The sequence below is a fragment of the Homalodisca vitripennis genome, chromosome X (genome assembly GCF_021130785.1).
Source record: "Homalodisca vitripennis isolate AUS2020 chromosome X, UT_GWSS_2.1, whole genome shotgun sequence".
NCBI classification, from domain to species: domain Eukaryota; kingdom Metazoa; phylum Arthropoda; class Insecta; order Hemiptera; family Cicadellidae; genus Homalodisca; species Homalodisca vitripennis.
The window spans coordinates 95,319,396-95,338,939 of NC_060215.1; the positions used below are offsets into that span (position 1 = coordinate 95,319,396).

Here is a 19,544-nt window from a genome sequence, read left to right on the forward strand (position 1 = left end):
AAAAACTAAATATTATGTGAAGTCATCCCCGAATTAAACTAGACTTATTATATCCCAATATTTTGATCCCTGAATTAAACTAGACTTATTATATCCCAATATTTTGATCCCCGAATTAAACTAGACTTATTATATCCCAATATTTTGACACTGTGGTTAGTGGTGTGTTGGACATCAGCGGGGTACCCACATTTGGCATATCGGTTTTTACTATACCTTTATTGTAGATCCCACTGGTAGATATTAACCAACTAGAAGTGAACCCTCCTGGGACTTGCACATCAGTGATTTAAGATTTGGCGCTGTAGCAACATCATCTGGAATCCTTACTAAAGAGTGAACTGAACAGTTTGTTCATTTAAACAAAATCGATACACTTAAGTTACGTCTGTATTTAAGTTCTTAAGAAAATTGCTGAAAGTATTACTTGTTTCCTACACTCCATTAAGTGTATCTTCTGTATCATAGATAACCATGAAAATCTCCCACCTTGTATGTAACTACCCCAAATAAGAATGTGCTTGACTCTCCAACTGTGGAAGTAGTAAAATCCACTGTGTTAAGAGTTTTCATATATAGGTTCCAAATTAAGGTATGTCAATAGCTTACTTTACAATTTTGTTAAATCTTGTAGTAAATCTTGCCTTTTGCCTCCATATACGAATATTGTTCCTTAAAAATGTAGATCCCTAAGCAATTTACTTTAACCCAGTTTTTGACAGAATAAAAGATATTGGTTTGAACTATTTTTAATAATACCTAGATTTTCTAACAGTACCTAGATCTATACTAGTTCTTGCTACTATTATTAATGCTGGGTAAAATTCTTGCCATATGGAAATATATTAACTGTACTTGGATTTGTTATGATGTCAATAAAAATGGTTTTGTTTAAAAATTTATAAGATGTGATGCAAAAAAATCTTAATTTTTGTTTCAGGATAGAGTGTGCGTAAAACTTGAAAAGAAAATAACAAGTGTAAGTATCATTTATATATTTTTAGCCTTTTAAATTTCTGATACATATTGGATTGAATTAAATTTATTCACATATCTATACATTAGACAGTTGACAATGTATATATGTGTATAGTATATATATTATATAAGTTACTACCAACAGGCACAACAAGAAAAGTAACTGCAGTGTTGTATATTTTGTAACATAAGGAAAATGTCTGAAATCTTGCTAGCACTATGATTGTCCCAGTAATCAGCATAGCCTTTTTACATTACTTTCCAACTTTTAATGCCTTTACATAACTTAATATATAAATATAAAGTATGGATTTTTATTTTTTCAGGTTTCTTGCTGTGTGATTTGTGGTTGGGCTTACCATGTCATCACATGTAACAACTGTTCATGGTATTTAATTTTGTTACGTATTATCTAGCAGCTAAGTGATTGATTAACTTCTAGTTGTAAAAGTATATATGTCAACTATCTCGACATTAATTAGCTTTTTTAAATAGAGCTCTTGTCTATTTTTTAGGCTTATTATGTCTGTTCCCATGTTCATAGAGGTAACTTACCTCTATGAGGATTTCAACAAACTGAATAATGGGAAGTCTGAACAGTAGGAGGTGGAAGTACTGATGAAGTACTACAATGTCCAGTAAAACTATTCCAAGATGGGAGCCATAATACCTAAAAACATTTTAAACCTTTTACTCTTTCCGGTTTTACTCAAATTAAAGCCACATCTTTTGTATACTTTGTTTTTCATTTCACCAATCATAACTTTTGTACAGTTCATAAACTTTATTAACTTTTTCTTTTTTCAAGCATGCGGATATTACATTAAAAATACATATATACGTATTTTATATAAAGAAAATGTTTTGAACATTCCTGAATCAATCGTGTATGTTATAATTATTTTATTATAGTTTTTTTTTGTACTACGGCCTTTGCATGTATATATATAGTAGGGTAGCCACCCGACCGTGAAACTGGGAATAAGTCTGAAATTTAAAGCACTGGGAACCTTCCTGTAGAATTGGGAATATCTCGCAAACAAATTTTCTGTCTCTAAGAACTTAATATTATTATTAGAATTTGACAGTTCCTTAAATCAGGACCTGGTTAATCTCAAAATATCCTATTTTATGTGATGTGGTCCATGAAACTGTGAAAATGAAGATCGACATATGTTTTTTTTGCCACCTATGACGGTTAATCCAAGGTTACCTCCACTAGTGTAGTGGAATTTATCTTGGTTAGTTCTACCCCTATGTTGCGACAAGCCCCCCCCCCCCCCTATATACATAACAATCCATTGGATAATTAGATCGTCTCAGGCCTTGACCACTAAACGAATCTTAAGTTGTAAGCAGCAAAATGGCAGAGTGGTAGTGGGCAGAGTGCTAGTGGCCGTAATACAAGTGATGCTTTAAGTTCTATTTGGTCACCGAACGGGAGTCTCTGGACAAAGTTGTTCAACTCTTATTCCTGAATGCAAATAGCATTTTGTAAATACATGTGTTAGATAGATTGCACATGCCTGAAATGTACAATGTTCACCCTATAAATAGACTTCTAATTCGTTTTGGTGAATACTATAATCTGTTTGACTGTTCGCTAAGAAATGTGAAACCCAGTTTTTTTTAGTATGCCAGAATGTCAGTTGGATTTCACCAGACCTGACAAGACTGCTTTTCGGGACATGATGTACAGCAAACCCATGATTAGCTGAGGGCTGATCTGCAGGTAAAACTTAGTGTCTGTAGTTGGTGGCGGATCAATGCCACCGTTTGGTACAGCCCTGTCGCACATGTCTGTTGTGGCCAGTGTCGAGCTTTCTTTGTATGTACAATACTAGCATTAAACTTTTAAATTGCCACTCTTAATGCTCACCACACACTGCTTATCGCTTGTAACACTGGCGTGGCCTCATTTTGTCTATGAACAATTGATTGCACCTCACACACACGTTTTGAATGGTCGTCACATAGGTTAAAACAAAAAAGTTTGTTTGCACCTTATATTCATGTTATGTTTACATATCTTTGTCACATCCAAACCTCAACTGAACTACCTATGTTTACACTGGCAAAATCTTGTGCAATTTGTGTCTGACAGTAAAAATAGCTTGTAAAAAACGTTCACAAGGGTTCTCGTGAGCGCTGCTGCTCTTTGTCTCATACCGAAAGTTTGTGCATCGCAGACCTCTGACCCGCAGTGCTGGACTGCAGTCTGCCCCATGGTAGCCCTTTTTTGGAAATTATCTGTTCTCTTTGTTTTTTCGAATAAGAGAAAAACCCCCACGCTGGTTTGAACATGGGTTACAGAATCGGAAATTTTCGACCGGGAATACCTGGATAAAACCAGGAATTTGAAAAAGAGTTTGTGTGCGACCCTGACAGGCCTATCCTTATTTTCAGTTCTTGGAAGAAAACTTATAAAAAGTTAGAAATAAATGAAAAATTTGAAATATTTTTTGTTACAGGTTGGTATGCACTGACTGCGTACAGTTTTTGTGCGGTCCTGGCACGTACAATTCAATTGAAAAAAATAATTTTACATGGGATTGTCCATTTTGTTCACCAGACAGCCCAAACAATGAAATTCAAGTGAACCGTTCTAACGTCAGCAAGGTTAGTATAAAGAGTTATTTTTTCACTGAAAATGTTAAGCAGTTTTGCTTATTTCATTAATACCTTTGGTTTTGTTAACAAATGTGATCAATGATATGCAACTTGAAAAGTAAAGTGTGTTTTATTATAATTTAGTTAAAGCAAAACTTACAATAAAAACCTCATTATTAATGGAGAAATGTAATCTTTTTTGCTTTTATCGATTGTAGTATTTGAAGTTAAACTAAACCATATTTCCTACAGAAATGTAACCCACCAAAGTAAAGGATTGTCAAACACTAAGAAGGAATCTAACAGATTTGGATAAGGGCTCCACGATTTAGTCAGTGTCTGCTGAAACCTAATTAATCGACTATCCAGAAAAAAAAGGAATACAGCAACTTTTTAGCCAGTAAATAGATCCAATGTTACAAAAACTTTTCTGTGGCAAATATGACTCCTCTGAAACCAGTCTATACTGTAATTTGAAATGTTGCTGGAAATTCATAGAAGTATTACATTATCACTACTGTAAAGTCTATTTAATATCACTTTGTATTATTTGACACCATTACTGTATCTTGATGATCATGTAAATAAAGATGTTTTTGACTTTTGACACTTAACTTTAATACCACACTTTAGTTCAATAGACATACTCTTATAATAATTATTCTCATGCCTTCCTCCTTGATGCTTATTTTGTTTAGTGTTATATTTTGAGGTGGAGGTACAAGGGCAAATATTCTCCACTTCAAAACTACATCAAATATCGCAGAAAATCAATCTTATGGACCATTGTTTCCTGACGTTGTTGTGAGATTTTCTTTTCTTTTGTGAAAGGTATATCTCTCATAGCTATTGTATTCGCACTGCAATCATAGTTATAGTTATATACTACATCCACACCATCACTATCGAGGTCCTCTCTGTCATCTGGTTGGGGGGTCCTGATGCACCTGCACATCACCCAGGACACTGTTGCTTGACTCATCTGTATCAGGGTTACTTTCACTTATTGGGACTTAACGTGATGTTATCCTTCCATAGCTGACTGAATAAAATAACTATTACACTAATAATACACTGTGACAAGTCAAACACATGTACACAAAACGATAATGGTGGTTGATCTGTAGTAAGCTGATAAAGACTGTTAAAGGTCGTTCACAACATACTACAATCCAGCAATCGAGCTCACCATTGTGCTGCCGATATCAGACTGGCATAGCAGTACAATAAAACAAGCTGAACTGAAAGTTTCCGAACACACTTCAGGATTAATCAATGCAGAGCCTATAGGTCCTGTCTGCAGTAAATCTGTTAAACTGTAAATGTTAGCAAATTCTCTGTTACAAGTTGGAGTTACTTGATCAGTCCCATTTTAAATGTGTGTTCATAATAGTCAGAGATTTTTAGTTTTGTCTTGGTATTCGAGTTTGTGATTGTTAAGTTTAAAATTTCCGCAAATTACCAAGGCAATCAGTGAGTCTTGTGGTTTGTCTGCCATCATTTAACAATCATAATTAATATCCTCTAGCTGAAACTACTGTATGATTATATTTAAAATCGTAGACATCAATTACTAAATTTGAAATTGATGTCTAAACTGATATAGTTGGTCACGTATGGTCCCTTTAATTCCTTGCACTAAGAAAAGTTCACTTTTTTAGTATTGTTTGCATTATCCTATTAAGTCTTGCTGACTTTTAAGGACTCCCTTTCCTTACTACATACAATTTGTTATTTTAAATATTGAACGTCTTAAACAATAAATAATCTTAAGTATTGAATTCAAGTTACTTTTTTATATGTTGCTAAAGTTTGAAAATTATGTTTTGAATGCAATTTTAAATTTACTTATTAAGTTACACTTCATATATATAAAAAAAAACTATAATGGATTTATGACACTTTGTAATAAAGAGTTTTCATGTTTTATGTATAACTACTATCCATTGCTCTCATTTTATAGTGATTATTTATGAATGTTAATTTATAATAAACAATGTTAGAAACTTGGAGCAACTAGTGGAACTAAATTAATTTATTAACAAAGAATTTTGCAGCATACTACAACTTCCACTTTAGACTGAAATTCAGTGAAATTCATTTGGGCTGAAATGAAAGGGATTGGTGCTATAAGAAACACTAACTGTAATATTTTTAAAGCACTTTGTTTGTTTATGTGTAGAAAAGATGGCAGCCATAGGTGCTATAGAATATTAAGCAAAATGTAAAAAACCGTCAAGTAGAATTAAGGCTACTGACCATGAATAAATAACATTTTTTATTGCTTATGATCGGTAGATATTCTTATAAAAGGCAGTCCCAAAAAAATAGACAAAAGACAAGTGACAAATTTCTTCATTACATATTCATATATAACAGCAATAGTATCATGAGAACAAATAAATACAGCCATGCTACAATATTGATTTATAATGATTGCATCTTAGGTCATCTTCTCTTGTGTTTATGAATGCTTCTAGTGTGTAGGCTGGTGTGAAGGCTGGCATGCTCATAAGGAAGTCATGCAGTGTTGTTTAACCTGTTCAACATGAGCTGTTCTTTTAAGTTGCTTTATTGATGTTTATAGAAGATTCCACAGTTTCTGGCCACTCCAAGATGCTCTTTTTCCATAAGATTGCTGTGCAGTATATTGGCAGGTCGTAGTTTTTGGAATTTCTTTTATTATATATATATGGGAGTCTTCATTAGTTTGCAGATTTAGCTTGTCAGTATATAAATTAACCTCTAGGATGTATAGTGCAGTGACTTGTCATGATGCCTAGGGTTTAGAAGACGTTTACCTCTCTTAAAGTCAGCAAGAATTTGTATGCCTTTTTTCTGTAAAAAAAGACTCTTATTATTGTTACTGGCTGATTATCCATCCACACAGCAATTCCATACATCAATTTGTATTCTACCAGCGATTTTTGGATATTTTGGATAAAAAAAAATGTTAGTAGGTACACCGCCAACAAACAGAATATTTGTACAGCTAAAACTACTCAAAAACCTCTAGTTTTTGCAAAGTTTTTTTTTTTTTTTTGAGTGATAATAACCACTCTGATACTTCTTACCTCAAATTTGAACTGATTTGTAAATTACTGCAAAAATTGATCATCTTGTTGTTTTGACACCTCAGATTTATTAGATTCTTCACCTCCAGCTTGAGACCAAAGTTTATTCCAGCCGTTCTTTAGATTTGACTCTGACAAATCACTTCCATATACTGGCAACATGAAAATGACATCTTAACCCTTAAAGCGCCGTAAGCGCATATGCGCGCGAGGATCGACTTTGCTCTGAACGCCGTAAGCGCGTAGACGCGCAATATACTTGTTTTTACTATTTTGCATTGTTAGTTCAGAGTTTGTCCGCTAGACTGTGAGGGGTGTATGTTACAGTAGTGTAGCGGAGCTGTGCCTCATCACGTGACAATCTTTGTGTTTATCGATCGATCGATACTGAACCGGTTTTTGTTGAACAGCTGGCAGTTTGGTAGTATTGCTCAACGCCGCAAGCGCATTTATGCGTACGTCACTGCCTCGCCGGGCAGCTCTTGTGTTCTTCTTCATATCCTGTTGAAGCAGTGCGAATAGTTGATCGGTAAACTACTGTGTAGTTTTATGTGTTATATGATCGTCTTTTTATGAAAGTTATATATTTATAAACTTTTGAAATAAACAATTTCTTGAATGGCGATAAAAGTCTTTTTTCCTCGTAGAAATATTTTGACTCCTAATATTTATAATTATGTATTTTGGCTCTTGTTCCGAAATTCTACATTTATTTTTATTATTTATATTTAGGCTTGTTTTTACTCCAATAAGTGTTACAATCTTTTATTTACTTCTATAAACATCTGAAAACCATTTTGTAATTATAAAAATAACACCCGTTAGAGGGCTAAGAATTTGGAAAATATTAGGTTTTCAAATTTTTGGCATGAAAATTTAATTTTTTATAATAAATTTGTATTAAATATGTAATATACTTATTTTATAGTTCTATTCTAGTACATATAAGCACGCAATTTAGATACATAATGAAAAAAGGAAACAGTAAGCATTGGGTAAAATTTATAAAGGAGCTGGAACGCTACATAGTAAATCATGTGTATTTAGGGCAATAAATATGATAAAAGATATTTTTTTGCAGTTTCTGTTTTATTTTGTTACCTAAAAAAAGAATTTAAAAATTAGCGTTGAGAAAATCTAATTTTAATTTTTTTATAATAAATGAGCGCTAATCCAGAGTTTAGCTGAAAATGTTTGGCGCTTTAAGGGTTAATACTGTAAGACCTACAAAACTGTTTTACAGATGTTGATTCATCACATGAGAGTAAACTTTCAATAAACGTATTCTATTAGGACGTTTCATGTTTGCGATGATTCCCTGATTCATGGGCTGTATAAGTGAAGTTTTGTTTGCTGAAAGGTATTATGTTGCCATTATCACTTTTAATTTCATAAGTAGGGTGCATTGGGGCATTATCATTCAATAGCAATAGCGCTTTCTGGGGCAACTTTTTTCCGGCCAAATGTGCTCTAACTTGAGGTGAGGTACAAATTGTAGGTGAAACCAGTCAGAAAAAATTAATTGATCCATCCAAGCACTTTTCTTGTGCAATTCTTGAATGCATGAGGTTTTCTTGTTATCAAAATCACAAGTAGGGTAGTTTATAATTGCCTCTGTTAAAAAAAAAATTATTATAAAAAAATGTTTTTCCCCATTTAAATTGTTCTTGGAACTCTGCAATTACATAGCAATCCACTGATATAAAGTTGGTGAATGACATGATGAAATTTAAACTTGTCAAGCCATAAAATTCTCACTTTAAAGGACAAGTCACCTTCAAGTTTGTTATTCATTAAAACAGCCTTGGCCATTATTATAGGCCCTGAAAGTGGAATCCCCTTGCTTGTTTAAACCATCGGTACATTGCAGAGTCCAATTAATCATATTTTGCAGGGTTTGTTGTTCTTCTTATTCGAACATCGACATCAATGCTCTGCATTGTTGACACTTGTTCTATTTTATCAGCATCACATTTTATACGGTTAACTGTTGTTCTCCCGACACCATAAATCTACACTCTTCTCAGTTTCACCCTTTCTTAAGCATTTCATATTCAAGGTTTTGGTTCAGTCGTAAAACATATTTACACTTTCAAACATTTTATCAGTACAATATATTAAGTCAATAAAGCTTATTTAAATAGAAAATGGGGCACTACTTTATAGCCCACTAGGTGCCCTGTGACATAGACAGCCTTTTCTCCACAAAACTTAAACCACACAATTGGTTTGTAAACACATAAACTACTTAATCATAATATATTTTAATGCTTATTTTTTTAAGTAGGATAATTCCTAGATTTCTAACACATCCTATTACATTTTTATCAATTATTAAACCTAAAAAACTAGTCTTACTTTTCCCCTGTGACATGTAATCATCTATAAAAGGTTAAAAATTTACCTGTTTTTCTTTTATAATGCTGATAAAGTAATTGAATTAATGTTTGAGCAGTTGGCAAGCGAGTTATATACTAGTTATATACGCCCATGAACAAATGTGGCGGGGATGGTCCAGGCTCCCTGAGGGCCTGAGGCCTGCTAAAATTGTCTGAAAAAAGCGGTCTCGGTACAGGCCTCCCTAGGGTATCTTATATTTAGGAAAGCAGTTGCTGAACTATTATTTGTTGAGTTATTAATATTTATGAGATGGCTGATTTTAACAATTTCTAATTTTTGCAATAACTCATGTTAAATGCTATTAAGTGCTTTAGCCATGTCCATGATAATCCCTATACCACATTCACATTTGCCTCCAGAATCTACAATTAATTCTAAAAAGTCTATGCCTTCACTTAGCATTTATCTACCTTATCTAAATCTGGTCTACTGTTTTTCAAGTTGCTGATGTTTCTAAAGGCATTTGTTTGTATATGTAAATTGTTACTCATATGTAAATTGTTACTCATAAGTTTCTTGTTGTTATTCATAAGTAATGTGTTCTTCAAAAAGATACAAAATTTTTTCAGATAGAGAATGACTATTCTGAGTTAGTGTCCAATATTGCCATGTCTTTTTGAACTTGTATATCAGCTTTATTCTATCGACAGGAGCATTGGCGCAATATGCTTTGCACATAGTACAGATTTTATTAAAGCTGTGGCTGTGCACACAGGCTAAGTCCTCAAGTAAGTTACAAATTTTTCAAAACTGATAATTTATTCCTGATTAATAACATGATATACTTTCCACCATAGAAGTAAATAGAAATGAATAGTTTTTATGTGAGAATTCATCAGGAAATAAACCATTTCCATGTATATGATCTGTGTAATTGTTTCGATATTTTTTTGCTCAATAAAAATTTGGTTCCATATTGTACCAATGTACACTATTTATTAATGTTGGGTTGTTAATCAGTGCAATTTAAATTTAATATGTTAATATTCTAACAACAAATTTGAAGCTGTTGCAGATGACAGCGAGCCAGAGCAGTAGGATTTGGGCAGAACAGCAAGTCAGTGTTCCCTTACAGGATGGACAAAAACCAGCATTACGGGTGTTGTCCCTTTTTGATGGCATTTCTTCAGGTTAGTTTACATAAAATGCAGCTACTAACTTATATCAATAACTCATGTCAATATTTATAATAATTATTCCTTTGAATGCTAATGTGTTGTTGTATATTAATATTTAGCCTAAATATTAAACACTATCCCTATATGTTTTAACATCTCTCTCTCTCTCTCTCTCTCTCTCTCTCTCTCTCTCTCTCTCTCTCTCTCTCTCTCTCTCTCTCTCTCTCTCTCTCGCTCGCTATTTTCACTGAGAAGCTCATTTTCTTGAAGCTAAACTCTCCCAAGATTTAGCAATGGTGTTTACTCTCAACACTCTCCAATGGTTGGGTCATGTAGTAAGTCATGTGTTTCAATTTAAGATGATGTCATTTATTCACCATGTCTTCTCCCAGGGCCATATCGTCAATTAAAGAGGAAAGCAGGTTTCTTCTATAACTCCTCTTCATTGCCTCCCTGATCCAAAGGCTGACATTAGGAAGTCGCATTTGGAGGCAAATATTTTATTTACTTAACTTTAAGTTCGTCCTCATCAGGGTGCCATGTAGCATTGTCAAGCATGGGGAGGGGGCACACGGACAGCTGGTAGCCGGTGGCGCGGGGTTGTTGCGCAGTTACTTGGTGAAGGTCATTGTCTGGCTTGCCGTCACGTCACTGCCACTGCCACTGTGATCACTCCGAACTACATCCTCAATGCAAAGAAACACTTCACAAGGCTCTGGTACATCACTATACTCACTTGAATCGTCGCAATCACTACTAATAACGGGATCGATTTCACTGTCATGAAGTGTACAACTACAACCCGCCATTGTTTCAGCACAACTAATATAAATAGCAAAATAATGGAATAAATCTACTGTAAAAGTAAAGTAAATGGTCTCCTGATAGCAAACAACCCGTAGTAGTACAAAATATTGCTACTCGAGAGCAGCACTTATCGGCTCTATTGGGTAAAGCAGTGCGTGCCGATCTGTGCCGTTTAAGCTGCAGTGGCTATGTGGTGGTCGTGCCGATTCATGCCTTGCGAGCGGGAGGGTTAAAACACTAATGAGCTAATATCAAATGTCAGGTAATCATGAACTGAGTAAAAAGCCTTGGTTTTCAGCCATTTTCCATGGTAACTTTATATTTACTGACTGGAACAGCCCATGCTCTTTCTGGTAACTTGTTAAACAGTTCTATTCTCAAAAACTTATAACTATTTTTAATTTTATGTAGTCTAAACTGAGGGCAGGTCTAACAGGTATTTATTTCTTGTGTGATGCCTATAAATGTCTTGTCTATTTGTAAAGTTATCCACCTTATCTTTTACTTCCAGTAAAACAAATAATTTATTTATTTATTTATTTTCAATTTTACATGACAGCTACAGGACATGATATAGCACAAACAAAGTACAAAACCTTCAATTATTCCCAAAACAGCCATCCTAACTAAAATTAATGTACTCTTAATATGAACTTTACATAACAAACTAAACTGCTGGCAGTCACACAAATTATTATTTAAATTTCTTTACACAACATAAATAAATGAACTCTATACAATACGGTTTTGCATGGTAGAGGGCCAAATCATTTTGGTTGCAATATTCCTTTGTTCTGGTTAGTAAGGTTAACAGTCCAAATATATAAAGATCTATGTTCTTATTACAACAGATTCTATGACACCAAAATACTCTTCAAAATCAGTTTCACTTTATATAATGTTTAATTTTTTTTCAGCATTAGTCGTATTAAAAAAACTACATATTGAAGTAGAAGTCTATTTGGCTTCTGAAATTGATGAACATGCCATCATAGTGAGTAAAAGAAACCATGGAGATGATGTCACAAACATTGGCTCAGTAGAAGGCATCATCCGGCAGACCATAGAACAATACCAGCCGATACATCTGATTATTGGGGGGTCACCTTGCAATGAACTTAGTAAGGTTAACCACAAAAGAAAAGGAATATTTGGTAAGTTTGTAAATTTAATTCTTTTTGTCTCAACCATTTTTTAGTATCTATTGAAAATTTCAATAATTACTGTAAATGTTGGAAGTCCCAGCACTATTCTGCCCATTGTGCAGAACTGTCAAAAATTTTATTTTTTTTTAAGTATTTTAAGTGTTAGACTTTGGTTCTGAGTTTGATATAATAAAGGTTTAAATCCTAACAGTTACAAACAACTTTTTATCAGTACTGTAGACATTGGGGCTGTGTTGACCCTCCCCTTATTCTGCCTGATTTCCTACTATAAACCTGTGGTCTATAAGCAATAAACTGGGTATTTAATTATAACCATTCACAGCTGCTGTCTTGGATAGAGAAGCGAAGCAAATTGCAACACCACACTAATCATATTTTGTATATTTACAGATTCATATTGTACAACACTGTTATAAGTATCCAACATTTATTTGTGTTTTAAAACTGACCTTTATTTGTGATTATAATATTTATTTGTAGTTTGAAGTTTTAAAAATTATGGCAAATGTCAGAAATTGCAGCATAAGGTCACACATTATCCTAATTATTATTTACAACTAAGGGCAGCTAATGAAAAAATTTATTAAATATTATTTGTCATTTGAAATTTTATAAATAATTGAAAATGTCAGAAAGTCAACACAAGGTTACACAATTTATAATGCAAAAATGAATTGCAAAATGTTTTGGTAAGCGCATAACTCAACAACACCTGGACCAATTTGGCCAATTCTTGTTTTTAAATGTTCATTGACATCCATGGAAGGTTTTTATAAAGCAAAATATAAGAAAAGTTACCTTGAATATTTTGAAATTCAGAAAAAAATTGTTTTTACGTTTCATAATCCAAATTAAACTGGCACTAAACTTTCAGTTTGATGTTGACAAATTGGCTGAAACAACTGTTTATATTTAATGAAATATTAAGTAAACAGTGATTGATCAGTAGTGTAATGAAGATAGTAAATATGAAGTTAATATATAAATTTTGATCTAGATTGCACCAGTGATGGATTTAAATAATCTAATTCATTTTAAGTATTATTTAAACACTGTTATGTAACCAACCTTAATGAACAAAGTTATGAATTAAATTTGGAATGTTGCATAACCTTAATAAGGATTTCCCTCTTATACCGAAAGTACATTAGAAGTAGGTAGGACTTCCCCCTAGGTCGTAATATGCTTTTCAGTCCTACTTATGTGTGTATTTTCTTCATCAGGACAAGGAAAACTCAACCATGTCAACACGATTTTGACCAAAATAGATTTCCGAGAACTAGATAATTGAACGTATATAGTATTTTGATCGAGGCAATATGGCAAGCTAAACTGTGACATAGTAGGTAAGTGAATTTAAACGGTCTTAAGTAGGCACTTTTTAACCGAAGTAGGCATCTCTGTCCTACGTGGGTATATATATTTTTTCTTCATCAGAACAACAAGGCAAACAAATATACGCTTTTTGGCCGAAGTAAGTTTTCAAGACCTGTGTGATCGGAGATTTGTTTTCTTGATCGGGATGACAAGGCAGATTCAGCTGTGACGTTATGTATATAACTAATCAGAACCAGAAATGCTCCTATGTGTGCCAAACATAATATAATAATTAAGTTAAACTCTGATACTATTTACCATGAACTTAAATAAAGGTTTTATTAATGTGTATTCCACCGATGAGATTGCTCGAATTTATTCAGTACATCCAAGCAATGATCAATGTTGTTATTTACGACTGCTATTAGTGGCCCAACATCATTCTAACATTTACAAACTGTTGATGGTGAGTTGTGTGGATCTTGCAGAGAAGCCTGTCAACGTTTGTAATTGCTAGAAAATGATGCTCAATGTATCAAAACTGTATTAAATAATTTAATTTTACTGTATTAAGTAATTTGAGACAAAAAAGTCATCTAAAATTTAACTATAAGCAGGGAAAAGTGGATTTTATAAGTAATGCGAGCAGAGATTGAATTGAATTGAAAATCTCCTTTTACATTTATACAGTATAGTATACATCAAATAGCATCAAAGCAATTAACAACGATAAAGTAATTATATCACAGAATTTATTTTTATGTATGTATCAGTAGCAGTATTGAACAATTAAAATCTTTTTCAATGAAAAATACTGCTCAATACTGAGCCTTACCTAATAGATTTTACATTGTTATTAAATATTGTGCTCTTTTTAAAAATTAGGTAATAAGTGCTTGTAAAATTTCTAACCTATAAAGTTGGGTTTTTTTTTATTAAACTCTATGTTATTGGACTTTCGGGATATCTTTTCCTCTTTAAAAATGTATAATAATTTATACATGAACATGAAGTAAACAGTTAAAAATCCCAGTTCAGTAAAATGTCTTAAAAGAATCTTTTATGTCTAGTTTTAGAATTATTCTAATAGCACTTTTAACTGTAAAATTGAATCCAATTTTGATTTTGATGCACTTCCATACACCTCTATTCCGTAACAGATATGAGAGCAATATAAATTGTTTTAATAAAAGTCATGTATGTTACACACATGCAACATCCCCCTAAAAGCAAACAGTGCTGACTCATTTTATTGTATATTTTATCAATAATATGTAGTCTGAATTTTATGTTTTCATCTAAGATAATGCCTAGAAATTCAGCTTGGGTCCAGTTTCTTATCTAATAAAAATGATCCTGGTATATTTACATTATTTTTTTAAACAAGGCCTATAAGAAAAGTTTACAAATTATTTTGATTACTTAAGTTTTGACAACAAATTTTTGTCTGCCAAAAAGTTGTTAGTTAGTTTTTTTATTAGAGATTGTACATTTGTTTCTACTATTAGATGTTTTTGTTATGAAGTAACAAGCTTATGTCATCGGCATACAAGGTCTGTCCAAAAAGTATCTGACCGCCAACCAGTAGGCGGCCGTGGCGTAACCGATCGGCTCGAACCGGTTATTGGAGGGGAGGGGCGAGCCTACTCCTTTGCATATTAGGCATTGAATATGATCCGGTCACTCAGTGAGTCACAGCGCTCTGTTCCAGTACTGCCGTGTGTGTGCGTCACATTTCAATATGACTGAACGTGTTGAGCAGCGCATTTGCATTAAATTTTGCCATAAACTTTGCCATTCAGCATCAGAGACGATTACTATGATACGGAAAGTTTATGGTGACGTGTCTATGGACGATACACAAATAAAACAGTGGTTTAGGCGGTTTAAAAATGGCCGCATATCAGTGGAGTGATGACCGATCTGGAAGGCCTGCAGGCCTTCAACGGCCAGAAATGCTACAAATGTTGAACGTGCTCGTGCAGCAATTAATGAAAACCGTAGGATTGACTGTCCAAGAGCTGGAAGAAGATTTAGGAATACCAAAATCGTCGGTTTGTAACATTTTACACAAAGATTTAAAAATGAACAGTGTTTCGACAAAATTTGTTCCTCGGCTGCTGACAGAAGACCAAAAGAACTGTCGATTTGAAATCGCACAGGACAATCTGGATTTGATAAAAAGTGGCCCAGGGCTATTAAAAAAAGTTATTACTGGTGATGAGTCATGGGTTTATGGCTACGACCCTGAAACAAAGGCTCAATCTTCACAGTGGAAAACTCACAAATAGCAATGAGCAACAGCTGAAAAAAGCAAGACAAAAGTCAAAAGCAAGACAAAGTCTAAACAATGTCAAGACAATGCTGAGTTTTTTTTTTTGACCAGGACGGCGTTGTTCATCACGAATATGCTCCAAGAGGCCAGACAGTGAATAAGGAGTATTATCTTGAGGTTCTAAGGCAGCTACGAGATGCAGTGCGAAGGAAACGACCTGAACTGTGGACAAGCCGTGACTGGATCCTGCACCACGACAATGCGCCAGCTCATTCCACAAATCTTATTCAGCATTTTTTGGTCAAACATCTATGGCTATTTCTGAAATTAAAAATTCCTTTGAAAGGAAAAATATGTGACGATGTTGAACAAATAAAACAAAATGCGACGAAGGATCTGTTAGCCATTCCGCAAAATAAATTTAAGAAGTGTTTCCGGAAGTGGGAGGAGCGTTGGAATAAGGTAGTGGCTTGTGGAGGGGAGTACTTTGAAGGGGACTAGATTGCCATTGCCGCCGTCAGTTCATGCCATACATGAAAATTGTTTTAGTAATTTTCTGTAGGATACACTGTCGAAATGGCACAAAGACAAGGAAAGTGGAAGTGAAGTTTAGAAGCGAAAATTAGTGGAAAAATCAGATTTTTTAATTCTAGTAATATTATAGAATTGATGTTGTGCTTTAATTATAACAAATCTTTGATTGAATAACGTATTCATTAATGTTTAATGTCATCTTATCAAGGTTCATGCAATTGTTGCAATACTGTGGATGAAAAGACCATCTTGTTTTAAATATGTCCATTTGTCTATTTTTTTGAGTGGAGGGAAAATAGGGTGTGTATTAAGCCACACCCTATTCATATCAGTACATTTAATTACTTTAAACAATGAAAACAGCACAAAATTACCATATTTATTAACAACGACTGGCAACTAAATTACCTCTATTGAGAGGCCAGTTTTCCAGGTTTTGCAAAGGTATTTTATATAAAATAAAATAATAAAATTTATTTGATTATTATACATTCCCATTTATAATTTATTCATTAATGTTTAATGTCATCTTATCAAGGTTCATGCAATTGTTGCAATACTGTGGATGAAAAGACCATCTTGTTTTAAATATGTCCATTTGTCTATTTTTTTGAGTGGAGGGAAAATAGGGTGTGTATTAAGCCACACCCTATTCATATCAGTACATTTAATTACTTTAAACAATGAAAACAGCACAAAATTACCATATTTATTAACAACGACTGGCAACTAAATTACCTCTATTGAGAGGCCAGTTTTCCAGGTTTTGCAAAGGTATTTTATATAAAATAAAATAATAAAATTTATTTGATTATTATACATTCCCATTTATAATTTGTTTCATAAAAGTCTGTATTTTCTACTATGCATACTTTTATAAGTAAAAATGTTTTGTTTGTTTAATTTTTTTGAAAACTTGAAACCTTTATATATATAATCTTTGTTTTGGGGAGTTGGGACCATACCTACAGAAGCAGTATATTTGTACTAAATCAAAATTTCAAAGTATAAAAATTATTATACATTTTTCTAGTTTCAGAAAACATATAGTTTGATAGACATTTCATAAATTTTCATTATTATATTGATAAAACTTGCAACACAGCATTTTTTTATGAAAATTTACATTCCACTGGTAACATACTATGTTACAACAATAGGCCTAATAGTTTTCCATACATGAAACAGTATTATATCACATGAAAAGTTAGCAATAACATATAATTTATCAATAACAAGTAGAAGTACAAACTTGTGTAGCAAAATTCATCATATTTATGATTCTGGAAAGCATCCATTTCTTACACGTAAAACTTCATATCTTCAAATTTGGAAACATTGTTTAAGTGTTCTTCTCATTTTGAAAAAATAAAATGTTATTTATCCACTTTCTGTATTGTCAACACATATCTCTAATTGTTATAAAAATTTATTTACATAAATGTACATTGATAAACCTAGTTTTGGATGGGACACAGAGATCTTACACTAGGTGTAATCAGATGCACTACTGCTGTCATGGTTTACTGGTTCACTTTTTAGCAACTCTCTTACATTACTAGATGAAAGGAAATAGTTCCTTTCTACTAATGTTGGTAAAATTCAACATATAAAATAAATAAAACTTGATAAAATACAAGTTTGGCACTCCTAGCCTAGGCCTACATAGATTACAAAACTTAAGTTTTTTTCAAAACAAAGCACTAATTATTTGTACATCACTGCGAAAGAGAAATACTTTTCAAAACATGTTCATACCACTTGACTAAATAATAACTTCAAATAATATTGCATACTTGCAACAAGAAAAGTAAACAAAGAAACAAAACCTATATGTAAACAACAGCAAAGCAGTGACAACAATGAAATATTCTTCTTCTCTCCAACCTGTAGCAAAGATTGAAAAATAACGAACTTCATACTAATCTATATAACAATTAATACGCTATCGAATGCTGCCATTACTTTTGTTGAAAGGCATTATAGTTATTTTATAAAGTGACTTTTTCACTGCGATGATTGTTCGTTGCTGCAGCGACTGTCACCAATTGTTGAGTGATTGATTGTCGCATTGATCGTTACCAGTACCTCACATTGATCGTTACCAGTACCTCACATTGATCGTTACCAGTACCTCGGTTAAGGTTTCCATCAAAATATTTTGGACAGAAACTCTCACTCGGTGGTTGATTAAATGGATTAAACAAATAAATCAAGCTGATCAGCCTCTCGATTAAAAACATTTACAAAATTGCAATGAATAATAACTTAAGCAAAAATATATCTCACTTCTTGATAGTTCGGTGGTAGAGCAAGAACTTGCTAGAGTACAGGGATGTCTGACAGTTTTACTGTCCAATACTGCTCTACAGTTCTAGCAAACATTGTTTGCAACACAGCTTGCCTCAGTGGCTGTTTTATACTTCTCGTGTTTACTATTGTAACATGGTTGCTCTAATAAATATGTATATTATTAGTTATGCACTGTATCCTCTGGTGGAGATACTCCATGACAAATAATTATAACCAGATTATTTGGTTTGTATCATAAATAATAATATTTAAATGGAGTTTGTGTTCTGCCAAATGAAATTGTAGTCTTGTAATGTTAAATTTTTTTTTTTTATTTATCTTGTTGCAATCTTCAATTGACAATTAATTTGATGTTTTGTACATTTTTGCATTTCTTAATATAATTTTAGTAAGAGCACATTTCATTATAAATTTTCAATAGTTAAACCATTTTATATTCCTGACTATAGCTTGAATTGTTGTATCCAACAAAAATAAAATACTTCTTCTTAATATATTAAACTAAATCACTTACACCTTTTATTTGGTTTCTTGTCCGGTTCACCGAAAACCCTAATAAGAAACAAATTACAAATCTGATTAGAATTGTAATGTAGTTTAGATTTTATTACTTTGTTAAAACAATTTACTTCTTAGTTATTTAAAACATTTTAGTGAAATTTTATTGATATTTAAAATTTTTTTTTACACAATAAAGATATGTATGAATTTTTATTTAAATTAAAACAATTTGTTGATTGGTTCAAAGTTCTTATAAAATGTACATACCCGTAAACTGGGGTCTTCTTTCAATCCGGACTACTAACTATGTGCCTACAAGGCTAAACTACACAAGATAATGAGCAGAGCTCTCCAGTAGTTTTGTTCTAACATTACAAGACAAGTAACCAACTAGGTTTCCTATTGGTTAGCAAGTTTTAGACCTCTGAACCAATCAAAAAATTCAGTTTCT

At 32.9% G+C, this 19,544-nt stretch overlaps 1 protein-coding gene across 1 annotated transcript in view; it reads left to right on the forward strand.

Annotated features, from left to right (window-relative positions):
- LOC124369521 (DNA (cytosine-5)-methyltransferase 3C-like) overlaps window positions 1-19,544 on the forward strand; it is a 54,969-nt gene that overhangs the window by 14,451 nt on the left and 20,974 nt on the right. Inside the window, exons 3-4 of the mRNA XM_046827541.1 lie at window positions 10,078-10,192; window positions 11,905-12,141. Coding sequence (XP_046683497.1) covers window positions 10,078-10,192; window positions 11,905-12,141 — 352 coding nt within the window. The remainder of the gene's footprint in view (window positions 1-10,077; window positions 10,193-11,904; window positions 12,142-19,544) is intronic.